This window comes from Saimiri boliviensis, chromosome 6, assembly GCF_048565385.1.
Source record: "Saimiri boliviensis isolate mSaiBol1 chromosome 6, mSaiBol1.pri, whole genome shotgun sequence".
Taxonomy (NCBI): Eukaryota; Metazoa; Chordata; class Mammalia; order Primates; family Cebidae; genus Saimiri; species Saimiri boliviensis.
Window position 1 is genome coordinate 132037463 of NC_133454.1, and position 23199 is coordinate 132060661.

General features: G+C 47.7%; 1 protein-coding gene and 1 non-coding gene across 4 annotated transcripts in view; both read right to left on the bottom strand.

The window, feature by feature from the left end:
- Nucleotides 1-645: 645 nt before the first annotated feature.
- NAP1L4 (nucleosome assembly protein 1 like 4) overlaps nt 646-23199 on the bottom strand; it is a 49234-nt gene continuing 26680 nt past the window's right edge. For 2 of the 3 annotated variants that reach the window (XM_039471009.2, XM_003943299.4), the window contains exons 8-15: nt 21235-21306; nt 16528-16667; nt 15158-15303; nt 12553-12575; nt 11040-11159; nt 8408-8437; nt 7899-7955; nt 646-1792 (exon numbers count right to left, since the gene is read on the bottom strand). In XM_039471009.2, coding sequence (XP_039326943.1) covers nt 1754-1792; nt 7899-7955; nt 8408-8437; nt 11040-11159; nt 12553-12575; nt 15158-15303; nt 16528-16667; nt 21235-21306 — 627 coding nt within the window. In that variant the 3' untranslated portion in view covers nt 646-1753. Of the gene's footprint in view, nt 1793-5625; nt 5664-7898; nt 7956-8407; nt 8438-11039; nt 11160-12552; nt 12576-15157; nt 15304-16527; nt 16668-21234; nt 21307-23199 lie in introns of all 3 variants that reach the window. The other variant, XM_039471010.1, reaches the window with a different exon arrangement.
- On the bottom strand, nt 20443-20565 carry LOC120364827 (small nucleolar RNA SNORA54). The gene has a single exon (XR_005579966.1). It is a non-coding gene; the product is annotated as a small nucleolar RNA SNORA54 (small nucleolar RNA).

The window sequence follows — 23199 nt, forward strand, 5'->3', positions numbered from 1 at the left end:
CCAAGCCTGCACCTCCCTTCCTGCTGCTCCCAGGGAGAAGGCAGCCTATGGGTGAGCTGGAGGCAGCAGGCCCGGGGCAGCCACATGGGGAGCAGGGAGCCCGCTCCACAGCTGCCTTCTCATGACGCCTGCCGTCCGCCAGGGGGCGCTGCCAGGGCTGGGATTCCCGCAGCCAGGTCAGGAAGAGCCAGCGTGGCAGGTGTCTGAGCCTCCTCTCACTGGGGATGGATGAGACACGGGGGAAAACCATCGAGCAGCAGACTCGACACGGGCTTTATCAGTAAGTTCTCCTCTTGGAGCCTTCTGGAGCTACAAGCCGTCGTCCCACTAACTCTGAGAAATGAACCCCTCTTGGGGGCAGGAACAAAGTCTTTCACGGGACCACAGTGAGGCCGCCTGCATGCAGCAGCGACTCGGGTGTAGAGGGGTGGCTACAGCGGCCTCTGCCTGAAACGGGGCTTTCAAAGCCTCAGAAAACAAACTGTACAGTCGGTCCTGGAGCCACCAAACCCAGGGCTCAACAAAGTCCAGCAGGGTGTGCCGCACATCCGAGCCGCTGGAGAGGAGCAGAGGGTGCCCCCGCAACCTCCCCACCCCGCTTCCCCCGCCACATTCCCCTATAAAGAATCACAGCACAGCGTTGACTCCAGGTTTCACAACTTTTAATAGAATACTCTTAACTATTCTGTACAAATTGAAAACACTGTATTGAGTTACAAATGTGTTCTAAGGTTAGGCTGTGCGGACACGGCCATCCCCGGCTGCCGGAGAGCGCCACCACCCACTGGAAACCCCACCCGCCAGCCGCCAACAGGTCACACCAAAGCCAGGACCCTCAGACAGGATGAATGGTGGGGCCGAGCAATGGGGCTCCTGAGAAAGCAGGACTTGACGCTCATACGCTCAACTCAAACACAGGGCTTCCTTCCCAGCCCAGCTCCCCGCCGGAGACGACCACCAAATGCCGGCTGCGGCAGCAGGGCGGCGCCTGCATCCCAAGTCTTCAGTCCTGGTGGCAGGGAGCAACGTTTCTTCTGCACAGGCCTCACTCCTGCTAGGAAGTGGCACATCTTCCTGCCCAGGTCACCAAGGTGGTTCAGAAACGGTAAGGACAAGTGACAGCAAAAGGCCACAGTCCTCACAGGTAAGAAGGGATCAATAAATATGAGGTGACTTGCGGCAGCTCTCGCCCGAGCTAGTGTGCCACAACCCTGACCCACCCCTAAAAAAAGAAAATCAAGAAGCAATGACCTAAGCAAAACGCGCCCTACTCTACGCAGCCCTTCTGAGATGATTAGCACACAACTCGGCAGACTCAGCGGCTGCAAACAGCCAGTGGGTTTCTTCAAATAAAAGGGAAGAACTCAGTCCAACTGCAGGAGTGGTAGGAGAGGTTCTAGATCCCTGGAATCGCATCACCAGACTCGGCCCTTTTTGCCAAGTGACCCCCACCCCACCCCACGTGGTCTATGGGGCCCCCCCAGAGGGAAAGGCCCAGGCAAGTCCAGAGCTACAGGCACCAAGGTTGCTGAGGGTGCTGGACGAAACCTCCTATTTCTGAAATGCATTTCAGTTGCCACTGTACAAGTTAAGCAAAATAATAAGGAAAAAGGAAAAGTGAAAGTGAAAATCATGCACTTGAAAACGAGTTAGATGGAGCAAGCGCCGCTGACGGGCTGGTGCTGGGCAAGGACCGAGGCCCCGCCCACGGGCCTGGAGTCACCACAGTCCGCCAGGTGCCCGCCTCCGCTTCCTACTGCTGCTTGCATTCCGCCGGCTGGCTGGGTTCCTTCTGTCAATGAAAGAGAAGACAAGGCTTGTAGAGAGCAAAGCCAGCGCCGCTCACCAATGAGCTCCAATCAACAAAGAAAACCAAGACTGAATGAGTTCTTCCTCATTCAAACAAATGGTTACTGCAAATATACTTTTAAATAAAACAGGGACAAGAACAAAGCTAACTGTATCCCTGCCAAGTCAAAGCAGGGCTGCCTAAAGATATGCCCGTGAGGCACTCAAATTCGTGGTGTGTTCAGCAGGAGGGTTCTGAGGCCCCTTGGGGTGGTGGAGCTTCAGGGGACTGCCCATAAAAGGGCTGGGAAGCAGCCGCCCCGCCCACACAGAGCAGCTCAGCCAGAAAGGCCACCTCGAGGCCACCCCTCCTGGTGTCAACAGTCCTCATCTCTCAGGTGCACGTGTCTCTGGGTAGGCTGGACCCTTGGCGCTCACAGGAAGCAAATATCTCCTCTAGTGGGTTCCTGCTCTGGACTAGTGGGGAGTGCCCTGGCAGAGCCATCCTCCGGGGCACCAACAAATGCTGAGCTGCCCCTCCCAAGAGCTGCACCTGTCACTCACCCTCCCAACAGTCTCACCGACGGGGGAATGCTATCCTTCCCGCGATGGCATCCGGGAAGGATGGATCCTTCCAGAGGAATGGATTAACTCCAATATTACCTAACACAGATCTCACACCCCTTAGACCACATCCAGCAACTCCATGGATTTGTGTGGAGGCCAACAACAGCCTATGAAAGACATCACGATCTTGCCAATGCTTCTGAGCTAGTAACTTTAGGAATCTGTAACCCATGATTTCTGGCTGAGATTACGAACTGCTCTAGATTTAATCCAGTATGCCTACAGAACCTAAGAACATTCAGGGTATGGGGCAAAAAAGACCCCTGGGTTCACTAACTGTCATCTTCCATGCTGTAAGCTGAGGCAACAGTTCATTTTTTGGGAAATCACATTTAAGGGATGACAAAAGAAATGTATCAGGGATGCATAAAACCTGTCAATAACCCTGAACCCTGGTCTAAGCTCCCAATCTCAGCCACCCCGCAGGCTGCCCAAGAGCCTGGCCGAGAAGAGGAGGCTCACGGAAAACGCTAGCCAAAAAGATGCCAACTGAGACCTGCCAATCTGACATTCGAGGGTAGACTGAAGGTGGCCCAATGCAGTGGCCAAGGACACTGAACCACTGGCTTTAAGAGCGTGGGGGATGCAGGGTGCCCCGGGCAGGTGCACTGAGGGGAGGGGTGAGGGGAGGAGTGGGACTGGCCTAGAAAATGGGAGGTCAAATAAGGAAGCTGTTCAGGGCCAGGGAGGACTGAGGCTGGTCACAGGATGACAGAGACTCCATCTTTATGGACATTTAAGTTATACAAACACAATGTCATGTCATACACCCGATTTTATAATTTATCCTACCACAGACCGAGCATCCCAAATTCCAAATCCGAGATACTCCAAAATCTGGAACCCTCTGAGTGCCAACAAGACAAAGAAAATGCCCACAGGAGGATTCCGGATTTGGAATGCTCAACCAGAAATAAATATAAATTGTCCTAAGTTGTAAATATTGTAATAAATATTTTCAACCATGAGAATGTAGTTTCTATTTGTCCTAAATAAAACCAATAGCCAGGAATGGTGGCTCATCCCTGTAATCTCAGCACTTCGGGAGGCCAAAGTGGGTGGATCACGAGGTCAGGGGTTCGAAACCAGCCTGACCAACATGGTGAAACCCCATCTCTACTAAAACTACAAAAAGTAGCTGGGTGTGGTGGTGCACGCCTGTACTCCCAGCTACTCGGGGAAGCTGAGGCAGGAGAACTGCTTGAACCTGGGAGGCGGAGGTTGCAGTGAGCCAAGATGGCACCACTGCACTCCAGCCTGGGCAACAGAGCAAGACAGTGTCTCAAAAGAAAAAGAAAAACAAAAAAACAAAACCCAATATCCTGGGTGATGAAGACTGCTGGAGAGAACAGAGTCTGCACAGAACCCAGAGACCCTCAGGACTGGTGTTCTGACCCAGTGCCTTGCTGGAGGGGAGCAGGCCAGGCACCTGGCTGTGGGAAGAGCTGCTTCCCCTGTACCCGAGGAAGGACAGCACACGGCCCTCCCCTGCCACGCTTTGGTGCTCACACAACATGATGGAGCGTCTGCAAGTGAGTGACAGGAGTTTCAGAGGTGACTTTTATAAATGAGACACCAATTGCTTTTTCACTTGTGATCACACGTCAAAGGATGACTGCAAATTGACTGACACATGCTCTATTTCACGTCACAAGAATTTAAGGACAGTTTGGTCATTAATAAATGCTGACCTGATTATCAAGGGAGGGAGAGTTGGCATTTTAAAAGGCACCAACTAATAGGAAAAATCTTGTCTCTCATGGGACCGTTTAAAAGGTGGGTTTTTCACAGACCTGAGAAAGGCACAAAGACATGCCTCTGAACACACTGGCCCATGACAGCTGCGCCGCAGGAGCAGCAGCCCTCAGTGCCCAGAGCGCTACAGCTGGAGAGGCCTCAGTGCCACAGTCCTGGGGGCTGCTGCTGTCACACCCTGCCCTTCTCTTCCAAGGACGCATGCTGAAACAGAGAGGTGGCAGGCAGCGAGGATTCTCTTCACAATAGCTGGTGGCATGGGGGGAGTGGGGGGGGGTACCGGTGACGTAAGAGTGGCTAAGCTCTTCAGACATTCGGGGACAACAGGACTCATGGCAGCTCAACACAATTTTAAACATGCAAATTCTCAACCCTGGCCCTGGAAAACAAAATCGCTCCATGAGCTGCACCTGCCCCACGTCCTCTCATCACTTTCCCATGGAAGCGGCCTACATGGGGAAGGGCAGAGGGCGGTAGTGCTCAGACCTCAAGGACATCTGGTCTAGGGGACTGCCAGCATTGTGCTGCCGCTTTGTGACAAGACCTTTAACAACGGAGTGCCTACTAACCCCAGCATGCAGAGGCCCCGCCACGGCTGAGGTTTCTCAGGCACCTCTTGTTCCCACCTCTCTGCTTTCTCCCACTACCTCCCAAGGGTGCCACGAGAGAACAGGTCTTGTCACAGGCAAGAGCCTCTGTCCACGTATGGGCCTGCTGTCAGCCATTCCAGGACAGGGCAGAGCTACAGGAACTGAAGAGAGTGGGGGTGGGAGCGGTTCCCAGGCTCACTGACGCTCACTTTCATCTACGACTGGTTCTGGCCTCATTCAGTTACAGCACTCTCCACCAACCTCACAACAGTACCTTCTACTGCGGACATCCAAACAGACGCCAGTTCATGTTTTAGGTAAAAAATGCTGGCACAGTAAAAGCTCAGTCACCCCTTTGTGTACCTACTGGTCTGCACAAGACATGAATTCAAAAAGTATAAATATTCAACAGACACGTGTTGGTAATGACAGTGGGCCTATTTCAACTGCCAGAGGGGGTGTTCTGAGCACAGCTCGGATGCCAACCGTGTTATGCTCTCTGCAGAGACTGTTTGCTTATGGTGGTCTGTGTATGTCACCCTGCAGGCTGCTGACCATCCAGGGCCCTCTTGCTGGAAAACAGTACCATCCGCAATGAAAATACCACCCAAGTTACATCTTTGTTACTTAGCAAGAAACACTGGGCTCAGAAAGCGGGGACCAAATCTCGGTTTGGTTGATTTTAAAAGTACATGTAACACACACCTGTAGAAAACACTGTGCTTTCGAAAGCCCCATGTCAGACCTAAGCCACAGTAAGTCTGCCTGGACAGCAGCTTCCTCTTTATTCAAAGTCAAAACAATGCATTGTATAAAGTATAGGACACAAGTTTGGAAGTTAGGTATGAATGGAATTCCACCTTACCTAGAAACGTATGAATGATTAACAGACAAAAATTACACCTAAATGGGGAAAAAAATTGAAAGGAACTGTCAGCATGAAAGAAAATGAAATGCACAAAATTATACAGGAGGAAATGGCCACAATTTCTCATGATACAGACGGGCTGTGAGCTACCGCACTCGGGGTGAGCAGCATCCACACCAGGTCACACCTTCAGAAACACGCAGAAGCATGACTCTCGCTTCTATCAGATGCTTGATACAGAAATCTCCCTTCCTGCCTTGTTTTCGTTTGCCTGTGTAGCCTCTAACACCGCCAATCTCTCTGGAGAGGTGCATGTGACAGGGACAGCAGGCGGGGCCTTACCAGGCCACACATGCCTGGCAGTCTCTGAACTTCACACCATTAGCCTCAACAAGTTTTTAGTCCTTTCTCCCCCAACCAACACAATATGTCAAAGGCCTCCTGGGTGTTATTATGTGTCATCCACCACGGTGTGGTCTCTACAATGGCTGGTGAGAATGCTCCTATAGAAACCTGGGACGTGAAAGGAGACTGAAGGTTGTCCAAGGTGACAGAACAAACAGAGGGCAGGAAAAGAGAAGCCGAGGCACAGAATACGGGGGAGGGAAAGACGAGGACAAGCAGCAAGGACAGAGGCGGCTGTGCGCGGCGTCTGAGGATGGCCCTGCCAACTGTCCCCAGTCCTTGCTTTACGGCTGCAACCTTGAAACATGGCCCAGGAAGCACACGCAGCCCTTGGGGCCAGCAGACACCTGCGAAGCAGTGATGGGCAGCATTTATTCACCCAGAGCTGCTCGCTGGCTGGCTGATAGCCCTCATTTTACCTGCCCCCACACTGCGATCCACGCAAGGCAGATCCAGGCCTTGGTCTCTGCCGCCCTCGCCACCCACCACCATGGTGCTGAGCACAGGCACACTTTCAGCACAGAGTCCTCTCACATCAACAGGCCAACCTTTAGAAGATGAACATTTCCATGAGCATATTCCCAGAAGGGCATTTATGACACTTTTTTTAAAGTTTTAAAAGCTCTTCTCCCATCCCTTCCCTCAAGGAACCAGTACTGTGAACATGCATTCATGGAAATACCGGGTTTTAACCAATTGAAGACAGAACCACGTTATCATGCCAACAGCTTTTAGTGCACACTCCAAAAAACAAAGGTAAAAACAAGCAGAAAACATCTAGTCGGACAGACACATTACAAAAACACCAGGTAACGTTAGTATTCCGACAGCCCATAATATACTTAAAGAGGCAGGTGAACTACACATTTCATGTTTTACAAGAGTAAACTCTTATGACAGCTTCAGGATAACATTAAAGCAGTTCTGACTCTAAGATATGTCACATGGTCAGAGCACCCTGATTTAAGTTACTCTGAGACCACAAATAAAGATCTAAATTTGCCGGGCGCAGTGGCTCAAGCCTGTAATCCCAGTACTTTGGGAGGCTGAGGCGGGTAGATCACAAGGTCAAGAGATCGAGACCATCCTGGTCAACATGGTGAAACCCCGTCTCTACTAAAAATACAAAAAATTAGCTGGGCATGGTGGTGCGTGCCTCAGCTACTCAGGAGGCTGAGGCAGGAGAATTGCCTGAGCCCAGGAGGCGGAGGTTGCGGTGAGCCGAGATCGCGCCATTGCACTCCAGCCTGGGTAACAAGAGCGAAACTCCGCCTCAAAAAAAAAAAAAAAAAATCTAAATTTGCAGTTAAAATTAATGGGCTTGCCCACTCATTTTAAACTCAGTTTTCTTCAGTAAACCTTCCAAATTAGTCTTAAGTTATCTGAGACAGATGAGCTACCTAGACACACCACCTGGGCATGCGCGGTCCAGGTGCGACCGTACAATGACGCCCACAGTCACAATCCCATTATTCTGTTTCTGAACAAAAAGAGCCCCAAGATCCCTTCTCTGCACCATTTCCAAACAGGCACAAAGAAAAGTTTATTTATGTTGTCAGCTAAATCATCACCTTACCTTAAAAGAATGAAACATCTGGAAAATAAAAGTTGCTCTACTGAAAGAGTCTGTGTAAATAAGACACAGCTTGAGACAGCTGGAAAAGCTTTTACCGAATATGTACACTTGACACTCAATTTTACACTAAGTATCTGAATAATCATTTCAGTATTTTTCTGACACATTTTAAACTTTCTAATTAAGGAATAATGAATACTGTTAACACTACTGCCTCAAAGTGGGGAACATTTTAAAAACTCTAACTGCAGCATAATGAGGAGGTCTGGGTGGCCCCAAAGTTACCAACCTTGGGGTTAATGTCCGCATCTTCCTCATCTTCTCCCTCCTCATCACCTTCTAACTCCTGTATTAAAAAGTAAGAATTAGCTGGAAAGACACTGAAATTCTTGTGGCATTCACTATCCACAAGCACAGGAGAGCAATGCACTGCCTTAGAAGGAAATTACGGCTACCTACAAGCGACTCACCACTTCCTCTGGACGCTTACAATTATTTCTAGGTATCTTTTTGTTCTCACAGATAACCCTAAAAGAAACACATTTCTGAAAACGTAGATTTTGTTTGTTAAATGATTATTTTCTAAGATACATTTTCTGTAGGGTCAAATTCTAGAAACTGTCCCAGCATTTGCTATGCATTTCTGCTTAGCAAATATGTTGCAACAACACTGCTAGAGTCAAAGGCAGGTTCACAAAAACCGGCTGTAACACAGCCCTGAGTCACAACCTTCAAGCAGAGAAAGCCAAAGAAACGACATCACGGAAGTAAGCAAAGCCGCATAAACCTGCTTCTTACCTCCTCTTCTCCTTCTTCACCTTCTTCAAACTGGAAAAACAGAGAAAAACATTTTTAGGTTTACAAAACATGAGACCGACCTGCCAGAGACACCGGCCCCATCGAGTGGCTCACTGATCCAGCCTAAGAGCAGCAAGTCCAGCCATGCTGCCTGCCGGGCCTCGCCTGGCTGAGGAACCATTCGCTTGTGAGCACTGCATTTTAAAAGCATGCCAGGACACTGAAAGTCACACAAAACAAGGGACAGGATAGGAAGCTGGTCAGCCAGGGTGTGCCCTGGGCACAGCTGGGAACCTGGCACCACAGCTCTGCCCTGGTTGTTCTCACACTGAAGGGCAGGCACAGGAAAAGATTTTTGTAAACTCATCAATCTGCTATCTAACCAGGAGCATAATGTTACTGGATACTGGAATTTGGGTATCATTTTACATCTCACACAAGATTAAAAGAAATCTTAGTAGAAATCTATTAAAACTTGGGCGCTTTTTAAAATAAGTAAAAACCAAGGTACTCAAAGGCAAGCCTCCAGCATTAGTCAATTGTCTTGAATCAGTTTCTCCTACATCCAAAGACATCACTGGACTGAAAATCAAGTTTCAAACATGAGACTTACACCAAAAGCAAAACCATCTTATTACTACCGGCTGCATCACCAGGGCAGTACAGGAAAACGCAATTTCATTTCTCCACATCTCCCTTTTGTTGAGCCCATACCACGTACTCCTCAGAGCCAACTTCAGTGGAACTTAGAAGGATCCTACTGCGGTGGCGTGACCCAGCCTAAAACAAGAGTTCACACAGCCTGCGCCACGTGGCAGCCGGGATGAGATCTGACCACAGCGCTGTACCTTCACTCTAAGGATCCTAACTGGCCTCAGGCAGGGAAAGATTTAGCAGTCTTCTGGTTCAGGTCGGGCTCCAGTGCCTATCCTGAGGCTCTGAGTTCAGCGATTCACCCTTGAGGTGCTGTGCCCAGGGGCTCCTTCAGATGCATCTCCTGCCTGGGCAGAGCAGAAGCTGTCGTGTGCCGAGACAGGACCAGGGCTCCCACACTCACTTCCTCCTTCAACAACTTTCTAGTGTTGGGGTGCAGTCTAGAGTGTAACATCATCAAGGACTTTTTACGCCAACACTTACTGAGTCACTGCTCCGTGCCAGGCGCTATGTGAAGGGCTTACCCAGTAACCAGTCTTTCCCATGAGCTCTACTTACAGCTGAGGAAAGTGAAGCTCCAAGAGGTGGTGGAGCTACTAAGAGGGAGAATGGGGATGCAGGTCGAAGCTGTCTAGTCCGAGCTGACACTCTAGCCTCTCTACCACTGCTCGTCGGCAGTGCCTGTGCTGAACGTATCACCAACACAAACGTATACGTTCACAAGCCACGGTGCTCACCAGCAGCACAGACACTGCACAGAAGCAAGCAAAGAGCACACACGCATATTCAAGTCTTTTAAATTGACGGTCTATGATCAAAAATGTATGAGATAAGCTTTCCAATGTGTGGCCACTAGCCCTTGGCTCACTATTTCAACTTAATTTAAATGGAATGTTCTGTTCCTCAGTCACAGCGGCCATATTTCAAGTACTCAAGTGGCACACACAGTCAGTCCTACTGCACTGGACCAAAGAGCCAGAGGACAGTTCCATCAAGAGAAGGTTCTACCGGAGAAAGTGCCAGCCTAGAATCCATAAAAGTAAGTCGTGGCAGCTGCTTGGGTGTCCATGTTGTCTGACCTACAATCACCTCCCAGCCTAGGGATGAACAAGCAAGTTGTGTTTTACAAGTTTCACACTGGTCTATTCTCCCCACGGGTAGAACTCAATACAATGGGAGAAGTGTGAGGAGATGCTGGCGTTTACTGCCACAGGGGGCTAAGGCCCCTGAACCTGCCGAAGCTCTTGCTGCCCTGTCTGAAGGCCCCACAGACCAGGCCTTCTAAGAAAGGAAACCCAGCATAGCCACAAACCCAAGAGCTCTACAAGGAAGAGATCATCATCAGAACATACCTCTAGTGACATTCTATACAACAAAATTTTACTTTCCACAGATCAAGATGGCTCCAAGCTGCCCGAGCCTTGGCGAGGGGCTTCTAGGCGGTGCTTGGGCTGTGCGCCCACAAGTTCTGACCATGGAAAAGCTGCTTCCCTCAAGCCCAGAAAGGAAAGTGACATGCAATCTTGTTGTTTTCTTGGAGAACATGGGTTTTCTTTTTTTTTTTTTTTTTCCTTTTTACCTAATCAGATAAAGTTCAGGAATTTCTATTTCTTTGGGGTTGATGAGCCATAGGGTAGCATGAGTCCACTGTCAGCAGGTAAATGTTTGCAGGGGCAAGACCTCCATGAAAGAAATTATCCTCATGTTTAGAAGTTCCCTGAAGCTTAGGTTTTTAGAGAACACTGTGAGTCACTGGCAATCAACTCTGAGTCTGCCTCACTTTCCCTGCTGTGTTCCTCAGACTTCTCCTCTTCCAAGTATATGTCCCCCACAAGGAGAGCAGCTGGGACTACATATCTGGCTGATGATGTAATAAAAAGATTAGGTACTGGGATTTCCCAAGCCACAATTCAGGGCCACTCTGCAGCAACAGAGGTAAACACCCAGGTGGGGGCTCCCCGCTTCCCCAGCCTCATACATTGTCATCATCCTCTATGGCCTCCCCAGTGAAGTACAGCACAGCCCGTGGGACTATCCGCTCACGGAAAAAGTGTCCAATTTCAAAATCAGAGGCCAATGTGAACTCAGAATCTTCATCCTAAGGAGGAAAAACCTACATGTTAACTAATTAAAAACATTTGCTTCACGACCCTCAGCCAAACCTCAGCCCCTCACTTTTGATTTACTTGACTTAAAACACCAAATTCCTGCACTGCTAGGGGACAGTCACTAGACACTCAAAGTCCCTTTAAAACGACTTTAAGGGCAGTTACAGTGGCTCACGCCTGTAATTCCAGCACTTTGGGAGACCAAGGTGGGCGGATCACCTGAGGCAAGGAGCTCAAGACTAGCCTGGCCAACACGGTGAAACGCCATCTCTACTAAAAACACAGAAAATGAGCCAGGCATGGTGGCACATGGCTGTAATCCCAGCTACTTGGGAGGCTGAGGCAGGAGAATTGCTTGAAACCAGGAGGCGGAGGTTGTAGTGAACCGAGATAGTGCCACCCCGCACTCCAGCGTGAGTGACAGAGCAAGACTCCCCATCTCCAAAACAAAACAAAACAAAACAAAACAAAACAAAACAAAACAAAACAAGCAAACGAAAACAAAAAACCAACTTTGAAGCAAAACTAGCAGAGAAAGTAGGAAGCGAGGGCCACGGCTCCTCTGCTTGTCCAACGGTCTCCGCCAGAGGAGGGAGCGCCAGAGCCTCACTACAGGACCACACTTTTGCTGCTGCTACCAACATACGAAACACATACTTTTACTCAGATGTGTAATGATTTCAAATTAATCCCAGCGTTTCTAGAAACAGAAAGGGATTTGTTATTTTTAAGAGACAGGGTCTCACTCTATCACACAGGATGGAGTGTAGTGATGCAATCACAGCTCACTACAGCATCAAGCTCCTGGGCCCCAGTGACCCTGGAACTACACAGTGCATCACCATGCCTAGCTAATTAATTTTTTTATCTTTTGAGACAGGGGTCCTGCTGTCACCCAATGGAGAGTGGCGGTGTGATTATCAGCTCACTGCAACCTCCTCCTCCTGGGTTCAAGAGATTCTCCTGCCTTAGTCTCCCAAGTAGCTGGGACTACAGGGACTCACCACCATGCCCAGCTTTTTTTTTTTTTTTTTGCATTTTAGGTAGAGGCAGGGTTTCACCACGTTGGCCAGACTGGTCTCAAACTCCTGACCTCAGGTGATCCATCCGCCTCGGCCTCCCAAAAGTGCTGAGATTACAGGCATGAGCCACCGAATTCGGCCAGCTAATTTTTCGTAAAGATGGCGGTGTTTTGGTATGTTGCCCAGGCTGGTCTCAAATTCCTGGACTCATGCAATCCTCCCACCTCAGCCTCCCAAAGCATTAAAATTACAGGCATACTGATTCCATACTCAGCCAGGACTGGACTTTTTTAAACAAGTAGACATTCACTCAGGAAAGTCTTTAATACAAAAATGAGACTATTAACAACATAAATCTTACCAGTGATTCTCCATCCCCAGATGCTAGAAAAAGAAAAGACAAAACATATTCAAGTTACAGTGACAACTCCTCAGAATTTTAAAGCCCACACAGAAGGCAGCTTTGCTGGTAGACAAAATATAACATTTCTTACCTTGAGGTTTAAACTAGAAATTCCCAAAGCCTTGCATCTCCTTACAGACATCTTTGCAAGCTCCATCCACCACTTCTGAAGCTGGTCCCAGGGCCCCTAGCCCCCCTCCCTTCTCCTCCTCCATCATGTGCCATGGACTGGCACTCAAGCTTGAGAAAACCATTTGAGAGGGTTAATGTTTTAACATGAGGAAAGGCAAACAGCCCCAGACTGTGGCCATTCAGTTTACTTGTGCTTTATGGGGCAATTTAACTCATGCCCTGCAGAACTATACATGATGGCGCAGAAGAGAAAGTCCTTATGCCTTACAAGCTATGAGTGTCACTAGGGCACTGCATCTCAGGGAGGTGGAAATTCCACTTCGTTCGGAGGCTGCTGAAACGCCCACCAGTGCCCCCTGGAGAGTGGCACAGCTCCTCACTGAAAGTCGATGCTTGGATGGGCTAAGCACAGCAAGACAGGCAGGTTCTAACCACAATGAAGCTGTGCAACGTTCAAGTGGTATACGACCCAAACCCCTGATTCTAGAAACATTTCCTACAAGACGCGGCCCTTCATCAGGAGCTGAGTGTTTACTCTTGCTTAGTCTCATACCTGCCTGTTCAATCTCCACTGGGATCTTCTGAGTGTCTCTTTCCATTTAGCCACCACAACCGTGGCAGCACTTTCTGCTCGCTGCTGAGACACAAGTGTTGGGTGCATAAACACCACCCATGAGCAAGGCAGGGTTCCCAAGCCCCACCCAGAGGTTTAAGACATGAGTTTGGAGCAAGGCAAGGTGTCTTAACGCTGGAGCAGCATGCTCCCCAGGGGTCTCTGGCCCGCGCCATGAATCAGCACGAGGATTCTCAGCACTCAAGACTTCTGGACTGGCTTTGCAGCCTGAAGGACTGAGACAGCGCTGGACTCACTAACGTGTCCTTCACTTCACACCACGGAGTCCATTTTGTTTGTTCCCTCGCTACCCTATTACCTACCCCCAGCCATCCTCAATGTTTTTCATAGCATTTATCATATTTGATATTAAGTTATGTGTTTGATTAGTTTGAAAGTGGCTTTACTGATGAGATTTACATACCATAAAAGGCATATACTTTAAATGTACAACTTTATGACTTTTAGTGCATTAATTTTAGAGTTGTGCAACCATCATACCATGAAAGTTTTAGAACCTAAAAAAAAAAAACAACACTTAAAAATTCCCTTGAGTCCACTATCAACTCTTTCTATTCTAAAAACTATTTTTAAATCAGTTTTAAGAAAAGTACCTATACAAAGTCAGTGATTCCAGAAATTAAAGCCCCCTGGCTTCATGGTGGATTCACAGATCATCTCCAGAACGCCCAACCCAAGTGTCTAAAAGGAATCTTCCCAAAAATGGAAATGTAATATCTAAACTTATGACTGCTCTTATTCCCCAAACCATATATATTTGCACCTTCTAGGTTCAAGGTCTAATTGCAGAAAATAGGCACCACAATTAAAATGGCAGACTAAACTCTGAAAGGTAGCTTGATAAATAAAGGTGCTAAGCTTACCGACAAAACCAAAAAAATCAAACATTCAGATTGGAAAAGAGAGCCGTTTTGAGGCCCCACATACAAGCAAACGCTCAATGATTATCTACAGCAGGGGCTGACATCTCTTCACTTGTTTTTGTTCATGGGAACTGAAGAGAATATGAGTACTTTAACACTAACAAGCAGCTTGACTTCCACATTCTCTCACGATTAAGAAAACCATATGAAAAATCCCAAGAAATTTACTCTTAAAATCAATTGGTCAACTTTTACTAGCTTAACGGTTTCATCTTTATTTTACCACTTAGGAAAATAAAAATAAAAAATAAAAAAAAAAGAGCTTCCAAGCTGTGATTCTGCCGATGTTTTTCAAAAATGAAAATCTCAACAACTTCTGTTTATCACAACACATGAATTCCAAAAACTTCTTTCAAATGATGCATGGACAAAATTACGAGAAAAGGGGAACTGAGCAGATAATCCAAAAACTGCATAACTAGACCAGGGTACAGCAGTAACGGGTACCTGGAGAGCAAACCCAGCAGCCCTCCACCAAGGCTGGGAGCAGTCCCTGGGGACACAACAGAGGGGCAGAAATGCCAGCTGGTGGAGAAGGGTGTTCCAGATGTCCAGGTGAGGAAACATTCCTTTGTTTTCTTAAAACAAACCTGCAAGTTTTTGCCTGGGCTGTAGCCAAGCAAGTAAAGCTCCTCCCTCTCCTGCAGAGGACGACACTCCTACCCTTACTGTCCTTACTGCCTCTGACCCCGGCACACACTTGCCAGCGCACCAACAGAACAGCCTGCGACACAGCAAATGTGCCCCTACTGACCAAAATTGCCTGAAAGAACAGGACTAAAGTCTCCGAGTGTTAGGAGTCTACCAGGTGACCAAAATTATTTTATACAAGTACAAAAGTACAAAATGTATATTAACAACCCATCAGACTTGCCTTTCAGTGGATTGAAGAAGTTGAAAAATGACTCGTTGGGTACTTGCTTCGTAATTGTTCTAACAGTGCCTCGACCCTTATGCTTCTGCTTTTTCTTGATGGTTTTGACAGTAACATTCTTTCCTTTCTTCCAGTCAATAGTACACCTACCAGGACAAGACAGCTGTCATGAGCACACGCTCCATGAGAAAAATCCATTACAAAAGCAGGCGGGAAGCAAACCACAGCTCTATGCCAAACCTGGAACACTACATAAAACCAATCTGCAAACCAAATGCAGGGGCCCATAAAGTTCACTCGGAGGTTGGCAAAAGAGAAATGGCCTGGTCCTCTTGCAACCTGGGTGTGACCACTGCCTCAAACTTCAGACATCTGGAACAATGGTATCATTTTCCCAAGACATTTCATCAGGACTCTGAAATGTGTATTCTGTGGCAAAGCCCTGTCAAGTCTGCATGATACACAAGCGCTTGTCCGCGATTTCCCAAGGAAGCAGGAGTTGCTGCTGTTCAAGGCAGCCAAGTGAGCGGGATAACCTCAAGAACGGAAACAGGTGGCCACTGGGAATCCTGAAGGCCAGTGAGGACCACAGTAGCCCTGGGTATGCCAGCTGAGGGCTGAGCATCGCATGCTCTCTAATGCTCTATAACCGTGGACCCAGGAAATGCCTGGCAGCACCTGAGTACTGCCTGCTTAGGAACATGCTTGGAAAGACCAGGCCTTTTTCTCACATGATGGCCTGGCCCTGAAAAATAATCTTTCTCAATTACTCCAGAAGGACTTTTAATAAAGTCCTGAATTAACAATTAGTACTTGGTTCTGGTAAAGAAGGATAATTGTTTCAAGTCAAGACCAAAACCATTTCTCAATCAAACCAACCTTCAGAAATTAATTCTAAACCAATTTCTCTCTGTAGTGATCTACAAAGACTGAACTCAGTATGAGTCAAACAAGAGCTACGCTGCCCCCACCTATTTCCTAAGCAACTAACTGATCAATACAGCCCTGGAATGAGGCTCATTCATTCAACAAGTATTTATTTGCTAAAGGTAATCCATCAGTTCAGTTTTAAGAACTTCAATTCATGGCGTCTAGACAACCTAATACTTTCATTAAAATGAAGAAACCGCGGGCACTGTCCCAAACGCCTGCATCTGCAACCATCTGACTCATTTCCAGGCTCAGCCGTCAACTCCAAGCTCTGCACTACAAGTAATCCCAAACTGAAAGACAAGTAAAGTATTTGTCTACCAGGCTTCCAAGAAGATTCAAGACTGCACTTAATTCCTTACTTCTATCTTACCCATAAAGTTACATAATTATCTCATGATTTTGTTGCAGAAAAACAAGGTAGAATGACATTTTCTTACCCATCACAGTCCACGATCTCAGGACCCTCAAAGGAAAAGGGATCAGCCTTATCTGGTTCTGATTTCATCTTGTAGGTTTTTGTCAGGACTGAGTTGGTAAAGTAGTCGTTGGGTTCAAAGTGGAACTCTAACACAAAAGACTAAAAGCAGAAACTCAGAGTAAGCACTAGTTAAAATCAAAAAATAACAGGGACAGAATGCTTGGAGCACACAATACTTACTAGAAGCTATTTTGGAAAAACTCAACAGATAGGACCATACATCAAGTAAAACTTCTCCATCGCAAAAACGATCAGGATGACGTTAAAGAAACAAATGATGGACTGAAGGGAATTATTTGTTCAGTTCACGAGTAGAGGCATGTCCTCCTCCAACACCTCCCCACCAACAGGGGTCAAGCTCTCCTAAGGAACCCTAGCTTCTCTCAGCTGCTCCCAGCCCTTGCTTACTGGAAGGAGGGAAGGTGACTAGGGGAAGGTGGGGGCACCGGCAGCCCATCCCCTCCTCTCCTTTTCCATTCAGTCAAAGCCCCCACCCTACCGGGGGAAGCCAGGGTTTATAATCTGTGCTGTGCAGTAAAAGTGGTGACCCCACAGCTTTTCTCCTAGGAGGTGGGTGGGAGGAAAGGACAAATCTCTACAAGGATAGAAAGCTCATCCTTCACTTACAAAGCACACTACAGACCTGGAAGAGAGGTGAGCACACCGGGAAAAGGATGCAAACGTGAACGCAGACACAGACAATATCCAACAGCCAACAGCAGCAACAAGACATTCATGCTCACAGGTAACACACACAAACACCAAAATGAAATGCCTTTGAGGCAAAATGTACAAAAATAGGTAGTCCCAGCCAGGATTTTGGGGTACTGGGTACACTCTTATGCTGTCAACAGATTTATGAAGGATAATTTGATAGTATCAAAAAAAATAAAAGGCACATTCCCTGACTCAGTAATTCTGTTTTGAGGAATTTGTTCTACTTAAGGAAAATACCTGGATGGATGCATCAATATGTGCCGAGACATCTACCTCATCCCTATTTATAAAAGAAAAACATGGAGGATGAGCTTGGTTGAGTAATTTATAGACAGTTTACAAGACCAATTCTGCACTCAGCCTGGGTTCAAATCCCATCTCTGCCTATAGTGCTGGGCAATTTGCGGAAGCTACTCAGTCTCCATGCTCTAGTTTCCTTATCTGTACACGAGAAATGACACGCTCTCTGAGTTCATGGTTAATCTCTATCACTCAGAACAGAGCCAGGTTTACAGGCAAGGCTGGCTAAATGGTAGCTGTTTCTATTTTTTCATTGTAATGGTAAGACCATCAATGGAGGGAAAATTAAGAGGACTAATAAAAAAATATATATATATAGCAACATTTACACACACACACACACACACACACACACACACACACACACACGTATATACATTCAAACAAACCACTTCCACAAAGGAGAAGTGAAAAAATAACTCCCAAAGAAAGGCAGAGGAGGAGAGGGGGCATGAGGCTTAGGAAATCAGAATCAGGGAGACTAGTCGGTTTCTGAAGGGACAGCGGCAGGATCTGGTGAGGAGCTCTCCACTGGCCTGTGCAAGAGCAAAGCGGGTTAGGGCACTGCAGATGAACCACACAGAACAATGCAAAGGCCAGTCACCTGCCTGGCAAAAATCACAAGGAAAGGCAGGCAGCTACAAGGAATCAGCATCAAATAAGATTCGATTTCTCTCCCACCCTCCAGGGCTTAAAAAGAAAAAAACTGTAACAAAGAGGGAAGGCAAGCAGCCAACCAATGGAGAGACTGCTACGATTCCAGAACTGCTCAAGGCTGTGACCAGTGTGGACAACCAACCCAGGGCACGGGGTGACCCCAGAAAACAAACGATACTATCATACTTGCGGACCTTCACCATGCCCGACTGTTCCCCCTCCCTTTTTTTCTCTCTTTTAAAAACCAGGTCTCCCTATGTTTCCCAGGCTGGTCTCAAACTCCCAGGCTTAAGCCACGTTCCCACCTCAGCCTCCTAAAGCGCTGGATTATAGGCATGGACTACCACGCCCAACCTACTTTTCTATGGAGAGATTCTTATTTCTTCCTACTTTCCTTTTTTCCTCTCCCCTCTGCCTTTGTTTAGTCAATAGTAACTGAAACACAACTGAAGATGATTCAACTGTTTAAGTGCCCAACCGAAAAGCGGCTTGAAGATAAGACTGCTCCATTCACACACACACTACAGCCAGGCAAGACATAAATATGCTCATCATGCCCACTCTTACTGGCAACTGTTAAGCAGGGCCTGAGTGGCTCATGCCTTTAATCCCAAGTGAACAACCTTTCAGCCTTCTAAAGCTTCATCCTCTTTGACTCAGTAATTACAACGAAAGGAATCTAAACTAAGGAAATTATCAAACATTTCAACACGGCTGGGTGCAGTGGCTCACACCTATAATACTAGCGCTCTGGGAGGCCAAGGCGGGCGGATCATCTGAGGCCAGGAGTTCAGGACCAGCCTGGCCAACACGGCGAAACTCCATCTCTACTTAAAATAGTTGGGCATGGTGATGGACACTTGCAATCCCAGCTACTCGGGAGGCTGCGACAGGAGAATCGCTTGAACTCGGGAGGCGGAGGTTGCAGTGAGCCAAGATCGTGACATTGCACTCCAGCCTGGGAAACAAGAGTGAAACTTGTCTCAAAACAAAACAAAACATTTCAACACAAATTTGGGTTCAAGTATGCTGATCATAATGCAACAATTTACAATGGGGGAGGTGGCACACATAGGGGAATGTTAAACCATTTTCTATCTGACGGCTGCAGTAACAGACATTCCCCCAGCCAAGCCCGTGCCACAGGGCAGCAGGTGACACTGTGCACACGCCATGTGGTGTGGCAGAAGCCATGTGGCACACGCATGCACTGTGTGTCCAGGTGGGCAAGCACTCAAGGGAAGGGCATGAGGCATGGTTGGGAGCTGCAAAAACACCAGCCAAGATTCACTTTGAAGTCTCATTTCTCTTTATAACTTAAAATGCCTTAGATGCTTCATCAGAATTTTACAAAGGAAAAAGTGTATGGGGAAATTCAGGAAGCTGCTGAGATTTACTTTTAGAAGACAGATTTGTACAGCGTTCTTTACACTTGCCTGTCTTTTCTAAATTTTCTAGAGTAAGCACATATGACTTTTATAATAGAGTAGTCCCCAGTCTACCACAGCTAGAGCTCTAGTCCAGAGTCACCAAGAGATGGAGGAAATAAGATGACAAGCTGAGAAGGAAAACTGACCTCAGAAATCATCAAACAGGTGTCCAGTAAGAGAAAAGAAAGGGAAAAAAAGGAACTGACCCAAAAGAGAAAAAAAGTTAATTGAGTCTGGATGAATCACAGGTAAGAAGTACAAGGAAACACAGAATCTTAAAAGCATCATACATACACCACACCCAATGAGGGCAAACTAGGCAGAAGTGCCCAGGCAGCTCCGAGGGGCACTGTGATCAAGCCCTAACAAAAGTGACGCAAGCCCAGGAAGAAGGACCTGCTATAACCCACATGGAAAAGGGAAGATGGGGTGTCCCCTCTGGAGGGAGCCCCCCAGCTGGTGAGCAGGTATCACTCCTGGCTCCCAGTGCCTTCCCCCAGAGATGGACACCTGAATGTCACCTTCCACAGTGGAAAATAGACAGGAAAAAGTAGAAAGGACAGATACAGGTACATCCACCACCCACCTCTGCCACTGCCCCAGGCACTACCTGCAGCACTTGCAATAAAGAAAGCCCACTCATGCCGGTCCTCATCCACTAGCCTGGGCCCCAGTGCTGAGATGGGAAGGAGGGAAGGGACTGCTGACTGGTCCCAGGTTCCCAGCACCACCCACCCCCAAGATCCCGAACCCATGGCCCCTCATGCAGTATTTGTCTCCAAGACCTGAAACTGAAAGCCACCAGTCAGTCAGTCATGTGCCGCTGGAAATGCTATTGCACCGGAATGGAACCCGTGAGCTACAGCCAGGCTGACAGGTTACGAACAGTGCTGCCTGGAAGAACCAGGCTAGGATGAGACAGCCCAGCGAGGCTATCCGAGGCTGAGCCTATGTTTCCTCAGGTAAAAAAGGGCTGATACAGTGAAACTTGTCCTAACAATTGGCAGGCCGATCCATGCCACTGACATCACTAGTGCAATGACACACCATGGCAAGCATTTTGTAAAGATGTGTTTCAGGACAAATCAAAAACCAGAAAGAAAAACACTTTTCAGTCCTATCTGCACTTTTTTTAAAAGGATAAAACCCAGTAGGTTCAGATTTCTGAGTAAGTGCTGATCATTATGTGTACATATCTCCCATCCTTTTAAACTTTAAAAATATGCATCAGAAGGATGCAAACTTGAAAGACACTTGGGAAAAGAATAGTATCGTCTCCGCCCAACAGGGTGAACAAACAAACTACAAGAGCGAGGCCTGGCACAGTGGACACCCCCACAGACTAGGACCTGCAAGATGACTCCTGTGTTGGTGCCCATCTGGCTCTGGGGCATCACATGGTCTCAATCACTGTCAAATCATCCGGCACAGACTCACGACTACAGTGCCAAGCGGGACACAGAAAGGCAATGGAATCCCCATCTAACTCTCAGGGAGCAGACAGGCAATGCAGTACTGAGTCTAACTCCTGATGCCAATCAGAAGGTCAAGTCAGTACTCACCATAGGCTGTCCAGGGTCAGAAAACTTCACTTTAATATCCTGAAGGTGTTTCAAGATTGGTTCATCATATTCCTAATCAAAAAGAGAAAAACATTTCCAATAGGATTTTAAAACACAACACATCTCTCCCCAAGAGTCACGGATGTTTAGGCTCCCAGATGTTGCATCATCGGCCCTATTGGAATTCTGCCCTTGTCAAGTAATAACTACCAGGAAGGAACCCAAACTTATTCACCAACTCCCTGTCACAGAGAAGCAGCACCAAGGTGTCCACCTTCCCTGGTGTGCAGCAATGGTGGCTATCACCGCTAGTGAAGCACAGTGCCACTGACACTGCCTGCCTGCAATACTGGGGGGCAAGGGCTTTGCTGCTTTCCTGCCAGCAGCTCCCACGGCACACAGAGATGAGAAAAGCTACCAACCAAGCCTGCTGGTCTGTAGCCTCTCCGAGGAGGCAGAGAAGCCTGGAAGTTAGAAGAGAAGGCCAGATCAGCTGCAGCCTTGGCAGCCAGCTTCCCCACCCGTGGCAATATAGTTGTGTGTGGCTTAACAACGGGGGCATCTCCTGAGAAACACTGCTAGGCAACTTGTGTGTGATCATCAGAGTATATTCACACACAGCTAGACGGTGCAGCCCACTATACACTATTGCTCCTAGGCAGCAAACCTGCACAGCATGTGACTGTATCAATACTGAAAGCAGCTGGTAACGCGGAGAAGGTACAGTAAGAATACGGTATCATCATCTTACAGGACCACTGGCCTAAATGCAGTCTGCTGTTGACCAAAATGTGTTATGTGGCTCATGACTGCATCCAAAACTCACGATACACAGGTCACTTCTTTTTTTTTTTTTAGATGGAGTTTCGCTCTTGTTACCCAGGCTGGAGTGCAATGGCGCAATCTCGGCTCACCGCAACCTCCGCCTCCTGGGTTCAGGCAATTCTCCTACCTCAGCCTCCTGAGTAGCTGGGATTACAGGCACACGCCACCACGCCCAGCTAATTTTTAGTATTTTTAGTAGAGACGGGGTTTCACCATGTTGACCAGGATGGTCTCGATCTCTTGACCTCGTGATCCACCCGCCTCGGCCTCCCAAAGTGCTGGGATTACAGGCTTGAGCCACCGCGCCCGGCCCCACAGGTCACTTCTTTAAGAACACTTACACAAAGTGTGTCTGATCTCTAACTTGCAGGCACAAGAGTGTGCAAATTCTTATCTGTGGCTGTATCATTTGACAAGTGATATTTCTTTAAACTCAGAGTTTGCCAATACCTGTCAGCTTAGAAAGTCCAAGTGAGGAAAGTCAGAAGAGGAGGGGTAAGACCTGAATCCTTCCAACCACGCCCTAGTGGCAGGTCCTTTGTTTCTAACACCATAGTCACTTCTTTACCCACGAAGTCTGGGAATACCCATTTTGATGCATGTCTACTATGTGTAATGGATCAGGACCACGATCTCAAACATTTATTTCTGAACATTCAAAACCTGTCCTCAAGCTTTCTGAAAACATACACTAAATTACCGTCAGCCACGTTCACCCTGCAGTGCTACACAACACCAGCACTTACTCCTCCTATCCAGCAGCGCTCTGTATCTGGTAACAGTCCTCTCCCGATTCAGCCTCCCCGTCTCCCCTTCTTAGCCTTTAACAACAATTCTCCGCTTCAGTGAGCTGTTTCTGTAGCTCCCACCTGAGTGTGACCATGAGGCAATTTACCTTTCTGTGCCTGACTTTCCGTTAAGTGAGCCCTAATTTTCAATTCTTCTGCCATTATAGAACAAAACAAAAAGATACCTGCAAGTCTCTAGACAAAAAGTAACCCAAAGGCAGTTGTGAAATGGGCCACACCTGCACGTGACGTTCAGTCTCCAACGCTGCGCGTGCTACCCACCGAAATACACGCTGGCTCTGGATCCCTAGGATGAGCACTTTCACCAGCATGCTTTCCACAGGTGGCACTG